Source organism: Hylobates moloch, unplaced genomic scaffold (genome assembly GCF_009828535.3).
Source record: "Hylobates moloch isolate HMO894 unplaced genomic scaffold, HMol_V3 SCAFFOLD_14, whole genome shotgun sequence".
Lineage (NCBI taxonomy): Eukaryota > Metazoa > Chordata > Mammalia > Primates > Hylobatidae > Hylobates > Hylobates moloch.
Genome location: NW_026652289.1, coordinates 71,288,430 through 71,307,960, shown reverse-complemented (window position 1 = coordinate 71,307,960; position 19,531 = coordinate 71,288,430). Strand labels below are relative to the sequence as shown.

The 19,531-nt window shown below is 40.9% G+C and overlaps 1 protein-coding gene across 3 annotated transcripts in view; it reads right to left on the bottom strand.

Moving 5' to 3' along the window:
- Nucleotides 1-18,279, bottom strand: part of TTBK2 (tau tubulin kinase 2) — a 179,570-nt gene extending 161,291 nt beyond the window's left edge. Inside the window, exon 1 of one of the 3 annotated variants that reach the window (XM_058427579.1) lies at nucleotides 18,131-18,279. Coding sequence is in view for 1 of the 3 variants with exons in the window: in XM_032176062.2 (XP_032031953.1) it covers nucleotides 17,084-17,112 (29 nt within the window). In the remaining 2 variants the exon portion in view is untranslated. Of the gene's footprint in view, nucleotides 1-17,083; nucleotides 17,681-17,731; nucleotides 18,088-18,130 lie in introns of those variants that run through there. The other 2 variants (XM_032176063.2, XM_032176062.2) reach the window with 2 other exon arrangements.
- Nucleotides 18,280-19,531: the final 1,252 nt, after the last annotated feature.

Sequence of the window (19,531 nt, the reverse complement as noted above, 5' to 3'; positions counted from 1 at the left end):
CTACTTGGGAGGCTGAGGCAGGAGAATCTCATGAACCCAGGAGGTGGAGATTGCGGTGAGCCAAGACTGTGCCATTGCACTCCAGCCTGGGCAACAAGAGTGAAACTCCATCTTATATATATTTAAAAAAAAAAAAAAAAGAGACACCAGTTCACTTTCATTAATATGGCCATTATAAAAAATAAATACAGCAGGTGCTGGTGAGGATGTGAAAAAATCAGAGCCACTCTGCATTGCTGGTAGGAATGTAATATGGGACAGTTACTATGAAAAACAGTGCGGCAGTTCCTCAAATAACCAAACAGGGCCAGGCGCAGTGGCTCAAGCCTGTAATCCTAGCACTTTGCAGGGCCGAGGTGGGAGAATTGCTTGAGCTCAGGAGTTTGAGACCAGCCTGGGCAACGTGACAAAACCCTGTCTCTACAAAATATACAAAGATTAGCAAGGCGTGGTGCCATGCACCTGTAATCCCAGCTACTCGGGAGGCAGGAGAATCACTGGAACCCAGGAGGTGGATGTTGCAGAGAACAGAGATCGCGCCACTGCACTCCAGCCTGGGCAACAGAGTGACACTCTGTTTCTCAAAAAAAAAAAAAAAAAGAAAGAAAGAAAGAAAGGGAATTCTTTTTAATTTATATTTTTATTTGAGACAGTCTCGCTCTGTTGCCCAGGCTCTGTCGCCCATGAGCCACTGTGCCCGGCTGGGAATACTTATCCATGCTAAAATGCAGATAAACCTTAAAGACATCACACTAAGTGAAATGATTCAGCACAAAGGGATGAATATTATATGATTCCACTTATAATAGGTATCTAAAGTAATCAAGTTCAGAGACAGAAAGCAGAATGATGGTTACCAAGGGCCATGGTGAGGGGGTATGGAAAATTAGTGTTTAATGGGTGTGGAGTTTCCATTTAGGAAGATGAAAAAGTCCTACAGATAGATGGTAATGATGGTTTCAGAACAATGGAAATGTACTTAAGGCCACTGAACTGTACACTTAAAAATGCTTAAAAAGAAAACCTTATGTATATTTTACCATAATAAAAAGAAAGTTTAAATTTTAAATAAGACTACTAGGCACTCCTCTGATGTAACTATAAAAGCCAAATAATTTTCACTATCTCACTCTAAATTACCAGTGGAAAAATCATGTGACAAATGGGTAGAGTCCTTCAGTACACTGAAATAAATCTAAGAATAGACTTGTCCCAATTAGGAACCGAACACTAGGAGAAAGACCAGGAACTCTATAAGACACCCAGGTTTGAGGCTGACTGCTTCTAAAAATGGCTCTCAATGACCCTCATCTCCTGCTATTGATCCTTTCCCTTAAGTGTGGGCTGTATCTAGTGACTTACCGCTAATGAACAGAATACAGCAAAAGTGATAGGATGTTACTTCCCAGATAGGTTATAAAAGACTGTGACATCTATCTTGCTCACATTCTCTCTCTCTGGCTCTTTCCACTTACTTGCTCTGATTAAGCGAGCTGCCATATCACCCTATAGAAAGGCCCACATAGCAAAGAATTGAGGCAGCTTCTGCTAGAATATTACACGATTCTGCTTATAATAGACCAATAGCTAGCAAGGAACTGAGGCTCTCAAACAAACTACAGGAATTGAATCCTGCCAACAACCATCAGAATGAGCTTGGAAATAGAACCCTCCCAAGCTGGGTCTTGTGATGGCTGCAGCATACCTTGATTGCAGCCTATGACTGACCCTGAAACAGAGTATCCACCCGAGTCATACCCAAAATCTTGACCCACAAACATCGTGAGATAATAAATGTTGTTGTTTTAAAACACTAAGTTTTGAATAATTTGTTATGCAGCAATAGATAACTATATACCAGGCTTCACTGGTAATGGGGTGATAGTTTCTTAAAGTTATGCAAGACCACAGGTTCCTTTTTTGTTCTAGATTATGGATTATACCTGAAAAATTAATAACTTAGCTACAGTACCAATATTGCCAAGAATTATTTTATATTTATTATTTCAGTAAGACTTACAATAAAAAAAAATCTTGGTGCAAGAACACTAGATACTGCAAGACAGAAATTAAATAAATTCCTCCTTGGTAATATCCTTAATGACCTAACACAGGAAGTAAATCGCATGCTAATGAATTCGGACAAAGATGCTAACTCTGGAGGTGTTGCCAAACAGACCCAAAGAAGATCACAATATGGACAGAACATACTAAATGGAGATTCAATTTGTAAATGTAGAATAACATGTGGTGAAAAGTCATTTGAAAAAATTTGCTGGGTAGAAAAAGACTAAGAAAATAGCCAACAAATTAATAAGTAAACACTGACAATCCCCTAGATTATAAACTCCTTGAAGATGAAGACCCATATCATAATCATTATCCTCTGCCATAACCAAGTATTGAGCTTTGCAGTTTATCAATAGATATTTGGCGAAGTTAATTAAAGGGCTCAAAATGAGACAAGCAAACTGTATATAATTTTTTTTTTTTTTTTTGATGCAGGGTCTTACTCTGTCGCCCAAGCTGTAGGGCAGTGGTGCAATCTCGGCTCACTGCAACCTCAGCCTTCTGGGCTCAAGTGATCCTCCCACCTCAGCTTCCCAAGTAGCTGGGACTACAGAAACACGCCACCATGCCCGGCTAATTTTTGTATTTTTTGTAGATACAGGATTTCGTCATGTTGGCCAGGCTGGTCTTGAACTCCTGGACTCAAGTGCTATCCGCCCATCTTGGCCTCCTAAAGTGCTGGGATTACAGGCCTGTGCCACTGCACTTGGCCCTAAACTGTATGTAATTTAAGTCATATAGATTCACATATACAAATAGAGTAAAAAAGATAAAGTAGAACAAAAATAAGAATGATAAGAGGCACAAAGGGAAGTTTTTTGTTTTGTTTTGAGACAAGGCCTCAGTCTGTCACCCAAGCTGGAATATTGTGGCATGATCCCAGCTCATTGCAGCCTTGACCTCCTGGGCTCAGATGACCTTCCCGCCTCAGCCTCCCAGGTAGCTGGGACCACAGGCACACACCTAGCTAAATTTTTGGAGATACAGGTTTTGCCATATTGCCCAGGCTGGTCTCGAACTCCTGAATTCAAGAGATCTTCCCAACTTGGCTTCCCAAAGTGCTGGGGTTACAGGCATGAGCCACCATGCCCAGCCAGGAAATATCTTTTAAACTGTATAGGAACTTCAAGAAACATAAGCCAGACCAAACAAGACTTAATGAAAAGAACTCCCTAAAAGAGTATTATCTGGGATATTAACATAACACTACAGTAAGTTTATTGTCTTCTAACTCCAGGAACTCCTCACAAAATAGAGATTAAGACCAGACTACTGTACCTAGATTCAAATTCTGGCTATTGGGCCCATTACTTAACTTCCCTGTACCTCAATTTCCTCATCTATGAAAAAAAAGGGTAATGACAATCACTAAGCATTAAAAGTGCTAAGATATATGTAAAGTGTTTATTCATCACAGTGCCTAGTACACTGACTGTGCTCAATAAAATTGGCCAGGCATGGTGGCTCACACCTGTAATCCCAGTACTTTGGGAGGCTAATGCAGGGCGATCACCTGAGGTCGGGAGTTTGAGACCAGCCTGACCAACATGGAGAAACCCTGTCTCTACTAAAAATACAAAATTAGCTGGGTGTGGTGGTGCATGCCTGTAATCCCAGCTACTTGGGAGGCTGAGGCAGGAGAATCACTTGAACCTGGGAGGTGGAGGTTGTGGTGAGCCAAGATCATGCCATTGCACACCAGCCTAGGCAACAAGAGCAAAACTCTGTCTCAAAAAAAAAAAAAAAGTAGTCATTACTTACGTAATTCTGCATGTTTCCTAAACAACAGAGGAGAAATAGTCACATTCACAGACATAATACTGTCCAAAACAGTTCCTGTACCACTTGAATATTAAAGAAAATTATCATATTTGCATGGAGGCCCAGAATTTAAACCTATTACACAAATACTACTTATCAAATTCATATAAAAATATTTTTGTCAGCAAAAGAAAATTACCGTACTAATATGATTACAAATTACGGCATTTGCAGTTATAATTTTGCTTTTAAAGTTATTAGTAATAGAAAAACCCCTATCTTTCACCATACACAAAAATCAAATCAAAATGGATTAAAGACTTCTTGAATCTAAGACCTGAAACTATGAAACTACTAGAAGAAAACACTGGGGAAACACACCAGTACACTGGTCTGGGCAAAGATTTCTTGTGCAAAATTTCAAAAGCACAGGCAACCAAGGCAAAAATAGATAACTGGGATTATATCGAACTAAAAAGCTTCCGCACAGCAAAGGAAACAATCAATAAAGTAGACAACCCACAGAATGGGAGAAAACACTTGCAAACTATCCATCTGACAAGGAGTTAACCAGAATATATAAGAGTGCAAACAACTTAATAGCAAAAAAAATTAAATAATCTGATTTTTAAATGGGCAAAAGATCTGAATGGACATTTCTCAAAAAAAAAGACATATGGGCCAAGAGCAGTGGCTCATGCCTATAATCTCAGCATTCTGGGAGGCCAAAGCAGAAGGATCACTTGAGCCCAGGAGTTTGAGGCCAGCCTGGGCAACACAATGAGACCCTGTCTCATTAAAAGAAAATAAAAAGAAATACAAATGGCCAACAGATATATGAAAAAATGCTTAATATCACTAATCATCAGAGAAATGTAAATCAAAACCTCACAAAATAGAGATTAATGTGATATCATCTCACCCCAATTAAAATGACTTATATGAAAAAGGCAGTAACAAATGCTGGCAAGGATATGGAGAAAGGGAAACCTTCATACACTGCTGGTAGGAATGGAAATTAGTACAGCCACTATGGAGGCGCTATGGAGGTTCCCAAAAAAAACCTAAAAATAGAACTTCCATATTATCCCGCAATTCCACTATTGGGTATATATCCAAAAGAAAGGAAATCAGTATAGCAAAGAGATATCTGTACTCCCATGTTTATTGCAGCACTATTAAAAACAGCCAAAATGGAATCAACCTAAGTGTCTCTCCAGATGAATGGATAAAGAAAATGTGGTATACACTATGTGTATACACATTCAAAAGAATGAAATGCTGTTATTTGCAGTAACATGGATGGAACTGGAGGCCATTACATTAAGTGAAATAAGCCAAGTACAGAAAGCCAAATGTATGTTTTCACTCACATGCCAGAGCTAAAAGAGTAATCTCATGAAGATAGAGAGTAGATTGGTGGTTACCAGAGGCTGAAAAGGGGAGGGGGAGGGGGAAGAAAGGGGAAAAAAAGAATATAAATGTATTTATTGTTACTAAACTGTGCATATAAAATGGTAAAGATGGTAAATCTTATTTGCATGTTTTATCTCAATTAAAAAATTTTTTTGGCTGGGCATGGTGGCTCACAACTGTAAATTCAGCACTTTCAGAGGCCAAGGCAGATGGACCACTTGAGCCCAGGAGTATAAGACCAGCCGTGGCAACATGGTAAAACCCCATCTCTACAAAAAAATAAAATAAAAATTAATAATAATAATAATAATAATTAGCCTGGCATGGTGGCATGTGCCTGTGGTCCCAGTTACTCAGGAGGCTGAGGTGGGAAGACTGCTTGAGCCCAAGAGGCAGAAGTTGTGGTGAGCCAAGATCATGCCACTGCACTCCAGCCTAGATGACAAAGTGAGACCCTGTCTCAAAAAAACAAAGCTTTTAAAATAAAGTTAATAGAATTAGTTGATCAAAAAGGGAATAAAAATAAACCAATGCCACCTACTATTTTTAGACTGGCAAAAGTACAGATTAGGACAGGCAAGGTGGCTCACACCTGTAATCCCAGAACTTTGGGAGGTCGAGGTGGGAAGACTGCCTGAGGCCAGGAGTTCAAGACCAGCCTAGGCAACATAAGATGCCGTCTGTAAAAATTTAAAAAATTAGTCAGGTGTGGTGGTGTGCATCTATAGTCCTAGCTATTCAGAAGGCTGAAGCCGGAGTATTGCTTGAGGCTAGGAGTTCAAAGTTGCAGTGAGCCATGACTGTGCCACTGCATTCCAGCCTGGGTAACAGAACAAGACCCTGTCTCAAAAAAAAAAAAAAAGTATAGATTAGTTCTCAAATGTGTTTTAACTTGAAGCAAATTTTGAGTACTCACCCATATAAAGGAAGCATTATCATAGTTAATATCAAAGAAGAAAGTATTTAAATTAAAAAGTGAGGACTTTTGTACACCTCTAGTAGGAATATACTTTGTTGTTGCTTGCTAATCGTCCAGTGTACATGCCAAGGGAATGTACTTTGAAAATGCTATTGTACTGTATTATAAAGGAAAGCTGAAGATAATGCATACCCTGTGACTCAGCAACTCCTTTACTAGGTATACATTCTAGAAATACTTTTTCCCCATGCACACCAGCAACCAGGTACAAGAATGTTCATAGTCACACTGTCCATAAATGGTAAAAACTACAAACAACCCAAGTGTCCAGCAAGAGAAGAATGGATAAATTATAGTATATTTGTCCTGTATATATATTCATATAGCAGCTTCTTACTGCTGCTGTAACAAATATGACAAATTTAGTGGCAAAAACAACACAAATTTGTAATCTAATAGCTCTAGAGGTCAGAAGTCTGGGCTTCCACTGGGCTAAAGCTGTAGGGAGAATTTATTTCCTTACCTTTTCTAGCTTCTAGAACCCACCTGAATTCTGTTTTGTTGTTGTTGCTTTGTTTTGTTTTGTTTTGTTTTTTAAGAGACAGGGTCTCACTATGTTCTCCAGGCTGGAGCGCAGTAGCTAGCTATTCACAGGCTCAATTATTACACACTACAGTCTCAAAGTCCTGCGCCTAAGCAATCCTCCTGCCTAGCCTTCCAAATAGCTGGGAATACAAGTGCACCACCAGGCCCAGCCTGCCTGAATTATTTGGTTTACAGCCTCCTCCCCCACCTTCAATATCAGTAGTATAGCATCTTCAAATCTCTCTCTGACTTTTGCTTCCATTGTCACATCTCCTTATCTCTCTCTGACAAAGTATATGCCTCCCTCTTATGAGCACCCCCTTGTGATTACATCGGACCCACCCAGATAATCAAGGAAAATCCTCCTCTCGCAAGAGACTTAATTTAATCATATATGTAAAGTCTCTTCTGCCACATAAGTTAACATATTCATGTGCTGGGGATTACGACATGAACATTTTGGGGGGCCATTATTCCACTTACTGCAAAACTACACTAAAAAGAAAATGAAGAAAATATTGCTATACTGAACTACACGAATGAATCTCACAAACAACACTGAAAAAAATTAAGCAAGACAAAATAATACACACAATATGAGTCCTTTTACATAAAGTCCAAAAATAAGCAAAACTAAACTATGTTAAATGGAGATGCAAACATAGATAGTAAGTCTATAAAGAAAAGCAAAAATATTATTATCACAAATATCATAAGAATGGATACCTTTGGGGTAAAGAAAGCAGGTGAAAGCCAGGCAGCTTACACCTGTAGTAATCACAGCTACTAGGGAGGCTGAGGATCACTTGAGCCCAGAAGTTTGAGACCAGCCTAAACAACACAGGGAGATCCCATTTCAACAAAACAATACAAAACAAAACAAAAAAGGCAGGTGAGATCAGGAACGAGATTCTGAGATGCTGGCAACGTTTTATTTATTGAACACTGGCTTTATAATTATTCCTTAAACTGCACATATATGTTTTATATACACCATGATTAATATATCTTATAAAAAGAACAGTAACAGATAATAGTTATATAAACCAGAAACAGAGAAAGCCAGACATAGAATAGATTAGGCAACAATAATCTAGCAGTGTGAGAGAGAGCAGAAGAGTGCCCCATCTACACAATAAAAAAAAAAAAAGCCAGCTAACCTGTGAGTTGAGCATGAAGCAGAAATATAGGTTGGAGTAAAGAAACAACCTTAGAAGCATGCACACAATTTACGTCCTCCTAATAGAGTACACATTTCTTGAGGCCAAGAGCATCTACTCATTCACTTCTACTCATCTAGCATCTAGCCTAATACCTACCACAGAACCTTTCACTAAATGAAATATCTTTCACCTCCCATACAGCTGAATGAAACTAAATAGTCCTCTGGCAAATAACTGGACAGTTGATTTGAAAATTTAACATATGCTCATTCAATAAATTGTCATGAATACAGGGAAGAGAACAAAGAAGCATAATGCATAGCTTTGCCCTCAATGAGTTAACAATCAGGGGAAGAAAAGTTATTATTTCAAAAAATAATTATTTCCAAAATAATCTTTGAATGAGAATACATAATACAAAAACAGAAATTAACAGTAACTATCTGGGTTTAAAAGGTAAAAAAATAGGGGCCCGGTGCGGTGGCTCATGCCTGTACTTTGGCCATCCCAGCACTTTGGGAGGCCGAGGCAGGCAGATCACGAGGTCAGGAGTTCGAGACCAGCCTGGCCAACATGGTGAAACCCTGTCTCTACTAAAAATATAAAAATTAGCCAGGCATGGTGGCAGGTGCCTGTAATCCCAGCTACTCAGGAGGCTTAGACAGGAGAATCTCTTGAACCCAGGAGGCAGAGGATGCAGTGAGCTGACATTGCGCCATTGCACTCCAGCCTGGGTGACAAGAGTGAAACACCGTCTCAAAAAAAAAAAAAAAAAAAAAGGTAAAAAAATAGAAAAAGTTAACCTACATCAATTTGTAAGGGCCAAATGCATACAAAAAATCGAACAGGGAGGTTAATACTAGCTAGGATTGTCATACAAAGTTTCTTACAAGAGGTGGATATGATTCGTAGAAGACGTCTGGTCGATTGCAAAATAGCCACACATTTCTCCCATTCCCGTACATACATTCCTTTGCAATGTGTCCTTGATACTTTGCAATGTGTCCTTGATACATATCCCATCAAGAGGTAGGATTGTGCTGGGCACTGTGGCACATGCCTATAATCCCAGCTACTAGAGAGGCTGAGGCAGGAAGATTGCTTGAGCCCAGTAGTTTAAATCCAGCCTGGGCAACACAGCAAGACCTGGTCTCTAACAAAAGAGGTAGATCATTCCTTTGGTTCCTTTCTCCTTCTCTGAAATTGGGGTTGGTCATGTGATTTGTTTTGGCCAATGAGACATTAGCAAACATGACTCAGAATCCTGAAAAGCACTTATACACTGGACTTGCCCTCTTTTGCTACTTTTGGAGCCCAGACTCATGAGAAGAAACTCAAGCTAGCCAACTGCCTCATATAAATGAGAACGAACAAGACCAAAACAAGTACTATTCAGCTGGGCCTAAACTGCCAACCCACAGAAGAGTTAACGAATAATTATTGTTTTAGCCTCTAAATTTTGAGGTGCTTTGTTTCAAGGCAAAAGTTAACCAAGGAGGTATGCAAAGGCACAGAAGAGGAAATAAGCATAACATACAAGTGCATGGGAAAATAAATGATAAGATTAGTCTACATCAGGGGTGTCCAATCTTTTGGCTTCTCTGGGCTACAGTGGAAGAATTGTCTTAGACCACACATGAAATATACTAACACTAATGACAGCTGATGAGTTAAATACACACACACACACACACACACACACACAAACCCACACACACACTACAAAAGCTCATAATGTCTTAAGAAAGTTTACAAATTTGTGTTGGGCCACATTCAAAGCCATCTTGGGCTGTGTGCGGCCCATGGGCCGCAGGTTGGACAAGCTTGGTCTACGTGAAAAGGGTGCTTATTGGGAGAAAGAATACATAGGCCTGAAAGGTAAACTGAGTTCGAACTGCAAAAACCAGGCTAGGAAGAGGACGGACATCATTCTGTTTCAGTAGGCAAGGTGGCACAGGGTGGGCCTGAAGGCACCCCTTCAGGAGCTGGAGGATGATATAATGTAAGAGGAAAAAGAGTCCATTTAGAAGACTATTACTATCACTATTATCTCTCAGGCTAAAGTAATAAACTCCTACATTTAGGAGGGAAACTAGATAATTCACCAAATAGCACAGTTTTATAACTGTCATATAGTTTATATAAGATTCTACTCTTTGGCCAGGCTTGGTGGCTCACACATGTAATCCCAACACTTTGGAAGGCCCCAAGGTGGGTGGATCACCTGAGGTCAGGAGTTCAAGACCAGTCTGGCCAACATGATGAAACCTCGTCTCTACTAAAAATGCGAAAAAATTAGCTAGGCCTGCTGGCGGGCACCTGTAGTTCCAGCTACTCAGGAGGCTGAGGCAGGAGAATTGCTTGAACCTGGGAGGCGGAGGGTGCAGTGAGCCGAGATTGCGAGATCGCGCCACTGCACTCCAGCCTGGGTGACAAGCGCAAAACTCCATCTCAAAAAAAAAAAAAAGTATCTAAATTGTTACATTTTAAAATAAAACAAGACCATGTGTAGAAACAAGTTTACAAAGAGTACACACCAGCTACATTTTTCAAGGCATCTAATATACTAATAAGCAACAGAAATAAGGTGCAAGGATAGGAAAAACCCAATGGGATTTTGTTTTTGTTTATGTTTTTGTTTTTATCCCATAGATCTTAGCAAGAACTCCTCTGAAGAGTTAGTAAAAAGAAATGAAGATTTGTACAGAACCCCATTTGCTGATGGCAAAAGAAGAGAAGGTAAGTTTATTCACCACTCACACTTCAACTGTTCTTTATCAACTTTGAGGGGAGGTAAATTATACTTCAGGCAACCGGAAATCTCTCTGAGCTCAATAAATCTAAGTAAAATATCTATTAAAAGTAAAGAGAGGCTGGGAGCGGTGGCTCACGCCTGTAATCCCAGCACTTTGGTAGGCCGAGGCGGGCGGATCACAAGGTCAGGAGATCGAGACCATCCTGGTTAACACAGTGAAACCCCATCTCTACTAAAAATACAAAAATTAGCCAGGCGTGGTGGTGGACACCTGTAGTCCCAGCTACTCGGGAGGCTGAGGCAGGAGAATGGCGTGAACCCGGGAGGTGGAGCTTGCAGTGAGCCAAGATTGCGCCACTGCACTCCAGCCTGGGCGACAGAGCGAGAATCCATCTCAAAAAAAAAAAAAAAAAAGAAAAAGAAAAAGAAAAAAAGGGAAAGAGAAGCTTCACAGGTCAGTATGGTTATGGTTACAATTACTGACAACAAAATAAAAGCGTAACCAACTCCCTGGCTACCATACTAGCAACACATAAACAAATTCTTCCCTTATAGGGAGTACAGTGTAACTTACATGACCAGACTGTTAAGGAAAACACTAAACATTCCTTGGGTAAACAAAATCATTCCTCGGGTAAAATCTACTATAACCAAATCAACCGAGCAAAGCATTATGTCTATGATCTTCCCACTAACACAAAGAAAAATCAATACAGAACCTTTTCTGTCCCTTCATTGCAATAACATTTTAAGTATATTAACTTCCTTTTTTTTTTTTTTTTTTTGAGATGGAGTCTTGCTCTGTCACCCAGGCTGGAGTGCAATGGTGCTGTCTCGACTCACTGCAACCTCCACCTCCCAGGTTCAAGCAATTCTCCTGCCTCAGCCTCCCGAGTAGCTGGGACTACAGGTGCGTGCCACCATACCCGGCTAATTTTTGTATTTTTTAGTAGAGACAGGGTTTCACCATATTGGCCAGGCTAGTCTCAAACTCCTGACCTTGTGATCTGCCCGCCTCAGCCTCCCAAAGTGCTAGGATTACAGGCATGAGCCACCACGCCTGGCCTTAACTTCCTTTTTCAAAAACAGCAAAACTGGCCAGCCACAGTATAATATAATATATCCTAATATACTATATCCTAATCACTTGTACATTTAATGAATCACCTATAAGCTGCTGGGCCCTAGCTACAGAGACACTATAGCCATCTACTTGGAACACCTCTTTCTTGTAACCATGGCTTGTACTCTGGCTTCTGGTAACACAGTCCTAACTTCTCATGGTTCAAACAGAGTGTAAAAACATAACATAGGAACTCTGTCAGTATTCAAGTAATTGAGGCTTGGGAGAATCCAAAGTAGAAACCCATACTGGAGGGAGAGTGGGGACTCTTCAGGACAAAACTCTTCCAAGTGTTCCTGTGTTCTGAAAGAACTTGTCTAAAGCTGTTTCAGGGGTTGTGTGGACATTTAATTTCAAATAGCCTTTTAAATTTAAAAACATTTACTTTTTCATTATTTATTTAATTATTTAACTAATTATAGGGATAATATATCCACTCGCCTCTGAATCTGATGAAGTATGTAGAATGAACTGTGGCTGATGAAACAGAAACTTCTTCCCTGAACCCACCTCTTCACTGTTAGGTCTGTTAAATGCTCATGTCTGCATCTTCCCTTCATAATACTTGGAACATTTGTAATTCCTTCTTCTGCAAATGTCTGCTTCCACTATTTGTAAGCTCCAAAAGTGAGTAGATTATTTGTCTTGTTGGCTGTTAAATCTCCAACCCCCAGCACAGTAACATGGTAGATGCTAAGCAAGTATTTAATCAAGAAATGCGGCTACTGTTATACAGTAATCCCCCTTATCCATGGTTTCACTTTCTGCAGTTTCAGTTACCCATGGTCAACCACAGTCCAAAAATATTAAATGGAGAATTCCAGAAATAAACAATTCATAAGTTTTAAATTGTATATTGTTTTGAGTATGGTGATGAAATCTCAAGCTGTTCAGCTGTGTTGCACCTGGGACGTGAACCATCCCTTTTTCCAGCATGTATCCGCACTGTCTGTGCTGCCTTACTGCTTGTCACTTAGGAGCCATCTCAGTTGTTACATCACCGTCTCAGTACAGCAGTGCTTGTATTCAAGTAACTAACTCTTATTCTACTTAATAATGGCCCTAAAACACAAGACTAGTGATGCTGGCATATTACGGTAACTGTTCTATTTTATTATTAGCTATTGTTGTTACTCCCTTACTACGCTTAATTTATAAACTTTATCATAGCTATGTATGTATAGGAAAAGCATAATTATCTATAGGGTAAGGTACTATCTGAGGTTTCAGGCATCCACTGGGGGTCTTGGAATGTATGCCCCTTAGATGGGGATGACTACAGTAGTTTAAAGTTTCACAGAGACCAAAGTAAGGTGTTAGCAATGGAAATAAAATGCAGAGGGCTAGGCATTGTGCCTCATGCCTATAATTCCCGCACTTTGGGAGGCTGAAGTGGGAGGATTGTTTGAATTCAGGAGTTCAAGATCAGCCTGGGCAACATAGTGGAAGCACATGCCCGTAGTCCCAGCTACCCAGGAGGCTAAGGGGGAGGATTGCCTGATCCCAGGAGGTCAAGGCTGCAGTGAGCTATGATCATGGCACTCCAGCCTGGGCAACAGAGCAAGACCCTGTCTCCAAAAAAGGAAAGAAAGCAGAGGTTTTGTGTGGGTAAGATCAGGAGAAAATAGGGAGCAAAAAGAAAAAAGAAAAAACAAGAGAGAGAGAGAGAATGTGTGTTTTGATCCTGGATGACTAAATGATAATGCCTTTATTTATACAATTAAGGAAGTTAAAAAGAGAACTGACTATTATCTTGGATATGCTGAATTTTTTAAGTGCTAGGGAAGTCCAGCAGAAATGAAGTCCTAATCTAGTTTATTATCTACCATATAATTTAGCCTCCAGATGATTTTTCTTAAATCAAATTTCCATGAGAGGCAAGGCTCACATTTTTTTCTTTGGTTATTCATTTTTTCCTATTTTCCTCCCCTCATCTTTGCCTTATTGGTCATTGAAAAATGTTTTTTGTTTTTGTTTTTGAGACAGTCTCACTCCGTCACCCAGGCTGGAGTGCAGTGGCACAATCTCAGCTCACTGCAACCACCGCCTCCCAGGTTCAAGCAACTCTCCTGCCTCAGCCTCCCGAGTAGCTGAGATTACAGGTGCATGCCACCACACCCTGCTAATTTTTCTATTTTTAGTTTAGATATTTTTGAAACTGAAGCACTTGGAGGATTAAGAAATTTAAAAAGACTTTACAAACTTCATCTATAATATATAACATGTGGAAAATTAAATGTTGGAAAAATATGAACAAAATACAGTCTTTCAATGATCATATGGCTAGAAAAAGATGAGGGAAACTGCAACTTCATTTTTTTAAAGGCAACTACTTTGAAACTGCAGAAATAAAAAGACAAATATAAAAATATTAATTATAAAAGCATTTTGGTAAAAACAAATATAAGGGCAAATATGTTTTCTAATTCAAACATTTTAAAATGTTGATTCTTGTTTTCAATAAAGATGTTAATTCTCTGTTTAAAAAAATAACGATTCTGAAAACACGGTTAAGTCTCAATAGCTTACCAAAGGAAGCTAAGAAGCTACTTACTAACTTCCACTCTTTAGGAGGCACTATTACATCCCAGATTCTTTTCGAAGGACACTTAAGTTTTTTACATTGGGAAGCTTTACCCTAACTGAAGTGAAAGCAAATTCCTATATACAATAAAAAACAGCTATAAACACTCCAAAACACCAAGGATTATATAGACAAAGGTTAAAAAAAAAATCACAGGAAAAAAAATCCAAAATGTTCACAAAAGTTTGTAAGTACTATATGTTCACTTAAGCATCAAGAATAAAGTCGCGTGACATTAATGAAAATATACTAAGAAGTCTATTTAAAAATAACCTACTGAAAAGATGAAACTATCTAGCAAAACTGACATTCATATTATGTTATAATATAATTTCAATCTGTATTATAAACCTATAATCAAGGATCACCAGACTTTAATGAGGCAGTTTTGAGTAGTAATACGTGTTGTCCTTATGCTCAAAATTTAGTTCTAAAAAACTGAAGTTTTTCATATGAACTTAAAGGCTCTTTCACCAAATATAGACATATGATATTTAACTTGAAAGCTTTCCATATTTTCAGCATAAAAGGTTCTATGCACTGAAGCCTGGGGAAAAAACTTCCACTACCACACATTGTTTACAATATGCTGGATGACAAAAAAAAAAAAAAAAAAGACTAGGAAATAAAACTTAATAAAATGTATTTAATTTCAAAAATCCATAAATATTGAAGGTATATTGCAATATTACTAATCAAACAGAAATAGCTCCAGCTACATTTTGAGTGTCTCTCAAAAACCTCAATAAGAGCAAAAAATGAATACATGACTAGAGTAATTTTGAGTAGCATATCCTCAAATTGAAAACACTGTTTGCTATATATTTATAAAAGAATATTTCCTATAGGATTTTTTTTAAGTGCAGAAAGAAGTAAGCTATAGCTATATTTTCCATAATTCTCAAAGACTTTTTATTTTGCTGATCAACAGAGTCCTTACTAGATCAATAATGATCATAAACACTTTCCCTTGTCATAGATTTGTATTTATTTATTTATTTATTTTAAGAGATGGGGTCTTGCTCTGTCACCCAGGCTGGAGTGCAGTGGAGCGATTACAGATCACAGCAGCCTCAACCTCCGATCCTCCCCCTCAGTCTCCCTAGTAGCTGGAACCACAGGTGTGAGCCACCATGCCCGGCTAAATTTCTGTTTGTTTTTTGTAGAGACAGGATCTCCCTATGTTACCTAGGCTGGTCTCAAACTCCTGGGCTCCAGCAATCCTCCTGCCTTGGCCTCCCGAAGTGCCGGGATTACAGGCATGAGTTATTTTTTTTTAAAGCAGCAAACATTTATTATCTCACACAGTTTCTCAGGATTCGAATCTGAAAGTGTCTTAGGTAGGTGGTTCTGGCTCAGAGTCTCTCATGAGTTGCAATCAAGCAGTCATCTGGATGTATGTTACTTTTTAAAGTTATAAAGCATATAAAAAGTTGGCTGCCCCCACCAAAGTGAAATTTAAATTCCATGATCACAGCTAACTCGTATCTGTAATATTCATTTACTTTGAAAAACCAATAACTTATCGTTGCCATATTTTTAGTGCACTTTTTAGAAGTAAAATACCCTCAAAAATGGTCTAAATTATGCAAACTTCCCTTCTAGTATTACATTTAAAGATATTTGAAGCCCCACATAATTGAGTTCAATTTGCTAAAGCAAATGAGGTCTAACCTCTTGAAGATTTCCTGAAGTATTAAAATAATCAACACTTAAAATCAAAAGAAGATACAACAATCTAAAGTCATATATAATGCAATAGAGAATTTACTAAATTATGTATTAACCATAGTACAAGATAATGAGCAAGATATATTATTCTCAGTCAGCCCCCTACCAATGTACAAATTTGCATCAACTTGATATTATATATTAAATTAATGAAGCTATGGACTTTAATTTCTTCTGTGTCTAAAACTGGAAGAGGGAAAAAAGCATTTCCTAAGATTCTATCATAAAAGAAAAATGTTAAGAGAAACTTTCCTTTAAAACCATTCTTCATATGTCCCTTTCGGTGTCTTCATAAAATGTTATCATACAGGAAAACGTAAGCTTCTAAATCAAAGATTTCCTTCAATGTTTTCAATTGGCATAGATCACAATATAACACACACTTATTATTTGAAACATTTTTGACTTCAGACAAATGCCTCAAGATTAATCATATGAAGCTGTATTTGTCATTACTGCTTCTTTATTTAAAAAAAAAGGAAAGCAAGCAAGCAAGCAATATATAGCATTCAATTCCCTTGATAAGTTAAAATCATGTCCCCCTTCTACCCCCAAATGAACGTTATTCTATTCCATTTAGCCAAAGGTACACAGCCAACACATCTTCGTGGTATACTGTGGCAAATCAGGGTTTAGATATCAATGCAACTGTTATCAATGGCTCAGAACCAAACATTGTAACAAAACACACTGAGTGGATCCTCCCTCTGCGTGTATGTGTGTCTACATGTGCCCATTCATAACATGACCCTCCTACACACACAGAAACTCAATTTCTACTGAATAACAAAACATCTTCACATTATTAAAAGTGTATAATAAAACTGTCCTCTTTAATGTTCAAAGAAAGAACAATTTCTAAAGCGATGAGAGAGAAGAGTTAATACCAGGATTGCTGCTACCCATCAACTTCAATTCAAAGTACAACTCAATGTCATTTTTACCTCTACTGTAGCCTCGATGGAAACAAAATTACCTTCGCTGTACAATAAAGTATCCTGGCATCCCAATGGATTATTTACTTCTCCGATTTGACAGAACATATACGTGAGTCTTTTGTCCCTCCCACAGCATCCCAGGGTGTCAACATCATCTCTGCCACAGCAAATGACGAGCAAATCCCTCAGATCATTACTTCAGCACCCTAAGTACAAGAAAGTCGCGGCCTTCACTGTCGTTACAACACGGCAAACAGATTCAGTGGTCCCATGTTCCTTTCCATTATAGTTGGGGAGGCGGGGTGGGAAATAAGCGCTCAGATTTCCTAGGAATCCTTCGTGTTCGGTGCTGGTACCAGAAGTGGCATGAGTACAAGTGATATGTGGGTCACCCACAGAGAGAGACGCAGAACGAAGCTTCGCGACCCTCCAAGTTCAGTGAAGATACCCAAAGCCTGAGGCAAAACGGGGCGGCAGCCTTCGGGGAAATGGGGCAGAACCAGAACGATCTCCGAGATGGAGAGTGACGGGGTCTGGCACGAGCCCGGGGCTTGCAGCGACCTGAGAGTCCCCGGTACCCCTCCCCTTCTCAGCAGGCTCGGTCACTCGGCGAGGGGTGCGGCCAGAGGAGGGGGTCGGGACTGGGGGAGGGCGGCGCCCTGGGGGGTCGGGGGGGTGTGTCCTACCTGGGCCGTGGCGGACGCAGGGGTTTCTGGAGGAGGGCTCTGGTCCAGCTCAGGACCGGGACCGGCGGGGGTTAACCCTCGGCAGGCGGGACCGCCACTGCCTGCCCATCCCCCACCGCCGACTGCGGCGGGACCCGAGCGCGGCTTCCAGGGCTGGCCGGCTGGGTAGTCCCCTGGGGTACCGTCTGCGTTTACTGGCGGCGGCGGCGGCTGCTGCTGTTACTGCTGCTGCCGGCTCCCCCAAGCCGCTGCTCTTGTGCCAGCACCTGCTCCCCCTCCTGCCGCCGCCGCCGCCTCGTCCCCACCGCTCCCATCGCCGCTGCGGCGACTACTGCAGCGCCCGCTGACCCGACCCGACGTTATTCTCCCCCCCTCGTAACCCGACACAGCCTAGCCCACCTGCCCTGCCAGCGGGCACGCCCTCCTCTCCGCTACAGGTGCTGATTGGAGAGTGCGTTCCGAACTCACAGCGTCGGTTGGCTAGTCCCATTGCCTATCACGAAGGGGGCGGAGAGTCGGGCAGAAACCGTCTCCGCCCCCCACCGGAGAATTGCCGCTATCTTCAGGTTTGCCTGAGAGGGCGAGTTACCGGGAAAGGAGCATCACAATAGCAGCGCGCATGCGCATAGGAATTCTGGGCCTCGTAGTTCCAGCCATAGCCGCAACTCCCCGCCTGTCCGGAGGACAGAAGTAGGGCTTCTGAGACAAGTAGTTTGAGCACATAGGTGTTCTCCTAGCGTGACAGTTAAATTGGTTATAGAGGGATGGTTGGGATCCCAGGGTTGGGCTTTTCGGAATAAAATCGGAAATGCTTTGTCACGATACGGAATTACACACTGAGGCAGTCGCGATGAAGGGCCCAAATCGTGAGGCCCTGCAAGCCTTAAGGATCCATCCTCTTCCTCAGCATCAGCGCTGACAGGATCCCGCAAATTGGCGCCGTCCCCAGAACCGCCTAACGTGAAGCTAATCATCTTCGGGGGACCGGGGAAGGGCCTTAGGTGTGACGAGGAAAGGAGATGGGCACTTCCATAAACGAATATCAGCCTGGAGACCGGAGTGTCCTTACGGTTTCACAACCCAAGAACAAGATTTCATTCCCTTTGTGAAACACCACCAGCTAAAGACTCAATGGCCAGCCCCGGTGCACACCAATATGCGATGCTGACCAAGTGTATGCGGGAGGTGCTTAAAGACTTTCAGAGAAAAGCGAGGAGGGCGGAGCAAGGACGCTGTGCAGGATGCGTTTCTATTTAGTGTTGTGTCAGCCGCTTTGGCGAAGGAAAACCTTAAGATTAAGCACCTCTCCCATCTTTGCCCACCAACGTACAGTAGAGAAAACCCATGAAAAACGCTAAACAGCTTTCCTAAGGTTATAAAACTAATCAGTGGCAAAACCAAAACTCAGGTCTCTCATACGCCCCACATCTAATGTCCTTTCTACTTAAGAATCACAATGATCCCCAGGGGTCTGCCATGAATGGAAAGAATGTAATGAATTATGAACTTCATTTTTTTTTTTTTTTTTTGAGACGGAGTCTCGCTCTGTCGCCCAGGCTGGAGTGCAGTGGCGCAATCTCGGCTCACTGCAAGCTCTGACTCCCGGGTTCACGCCATTCTCCTGCCTCAGCCTCTCCGAGTAGCTGGGACTACAGGCGCCCGCCACCACGCCCGGCTAATTTTTTTGTATTTTTAGTAGAGACGGGGTTTCACCGTGGTCTCGATCTCCTGACCTCGTGATCCGCCCGCCTCGGCCTCCCAAAGTGCTGGGATTACAAGCGTGAGCCACCGCGCCCGGCT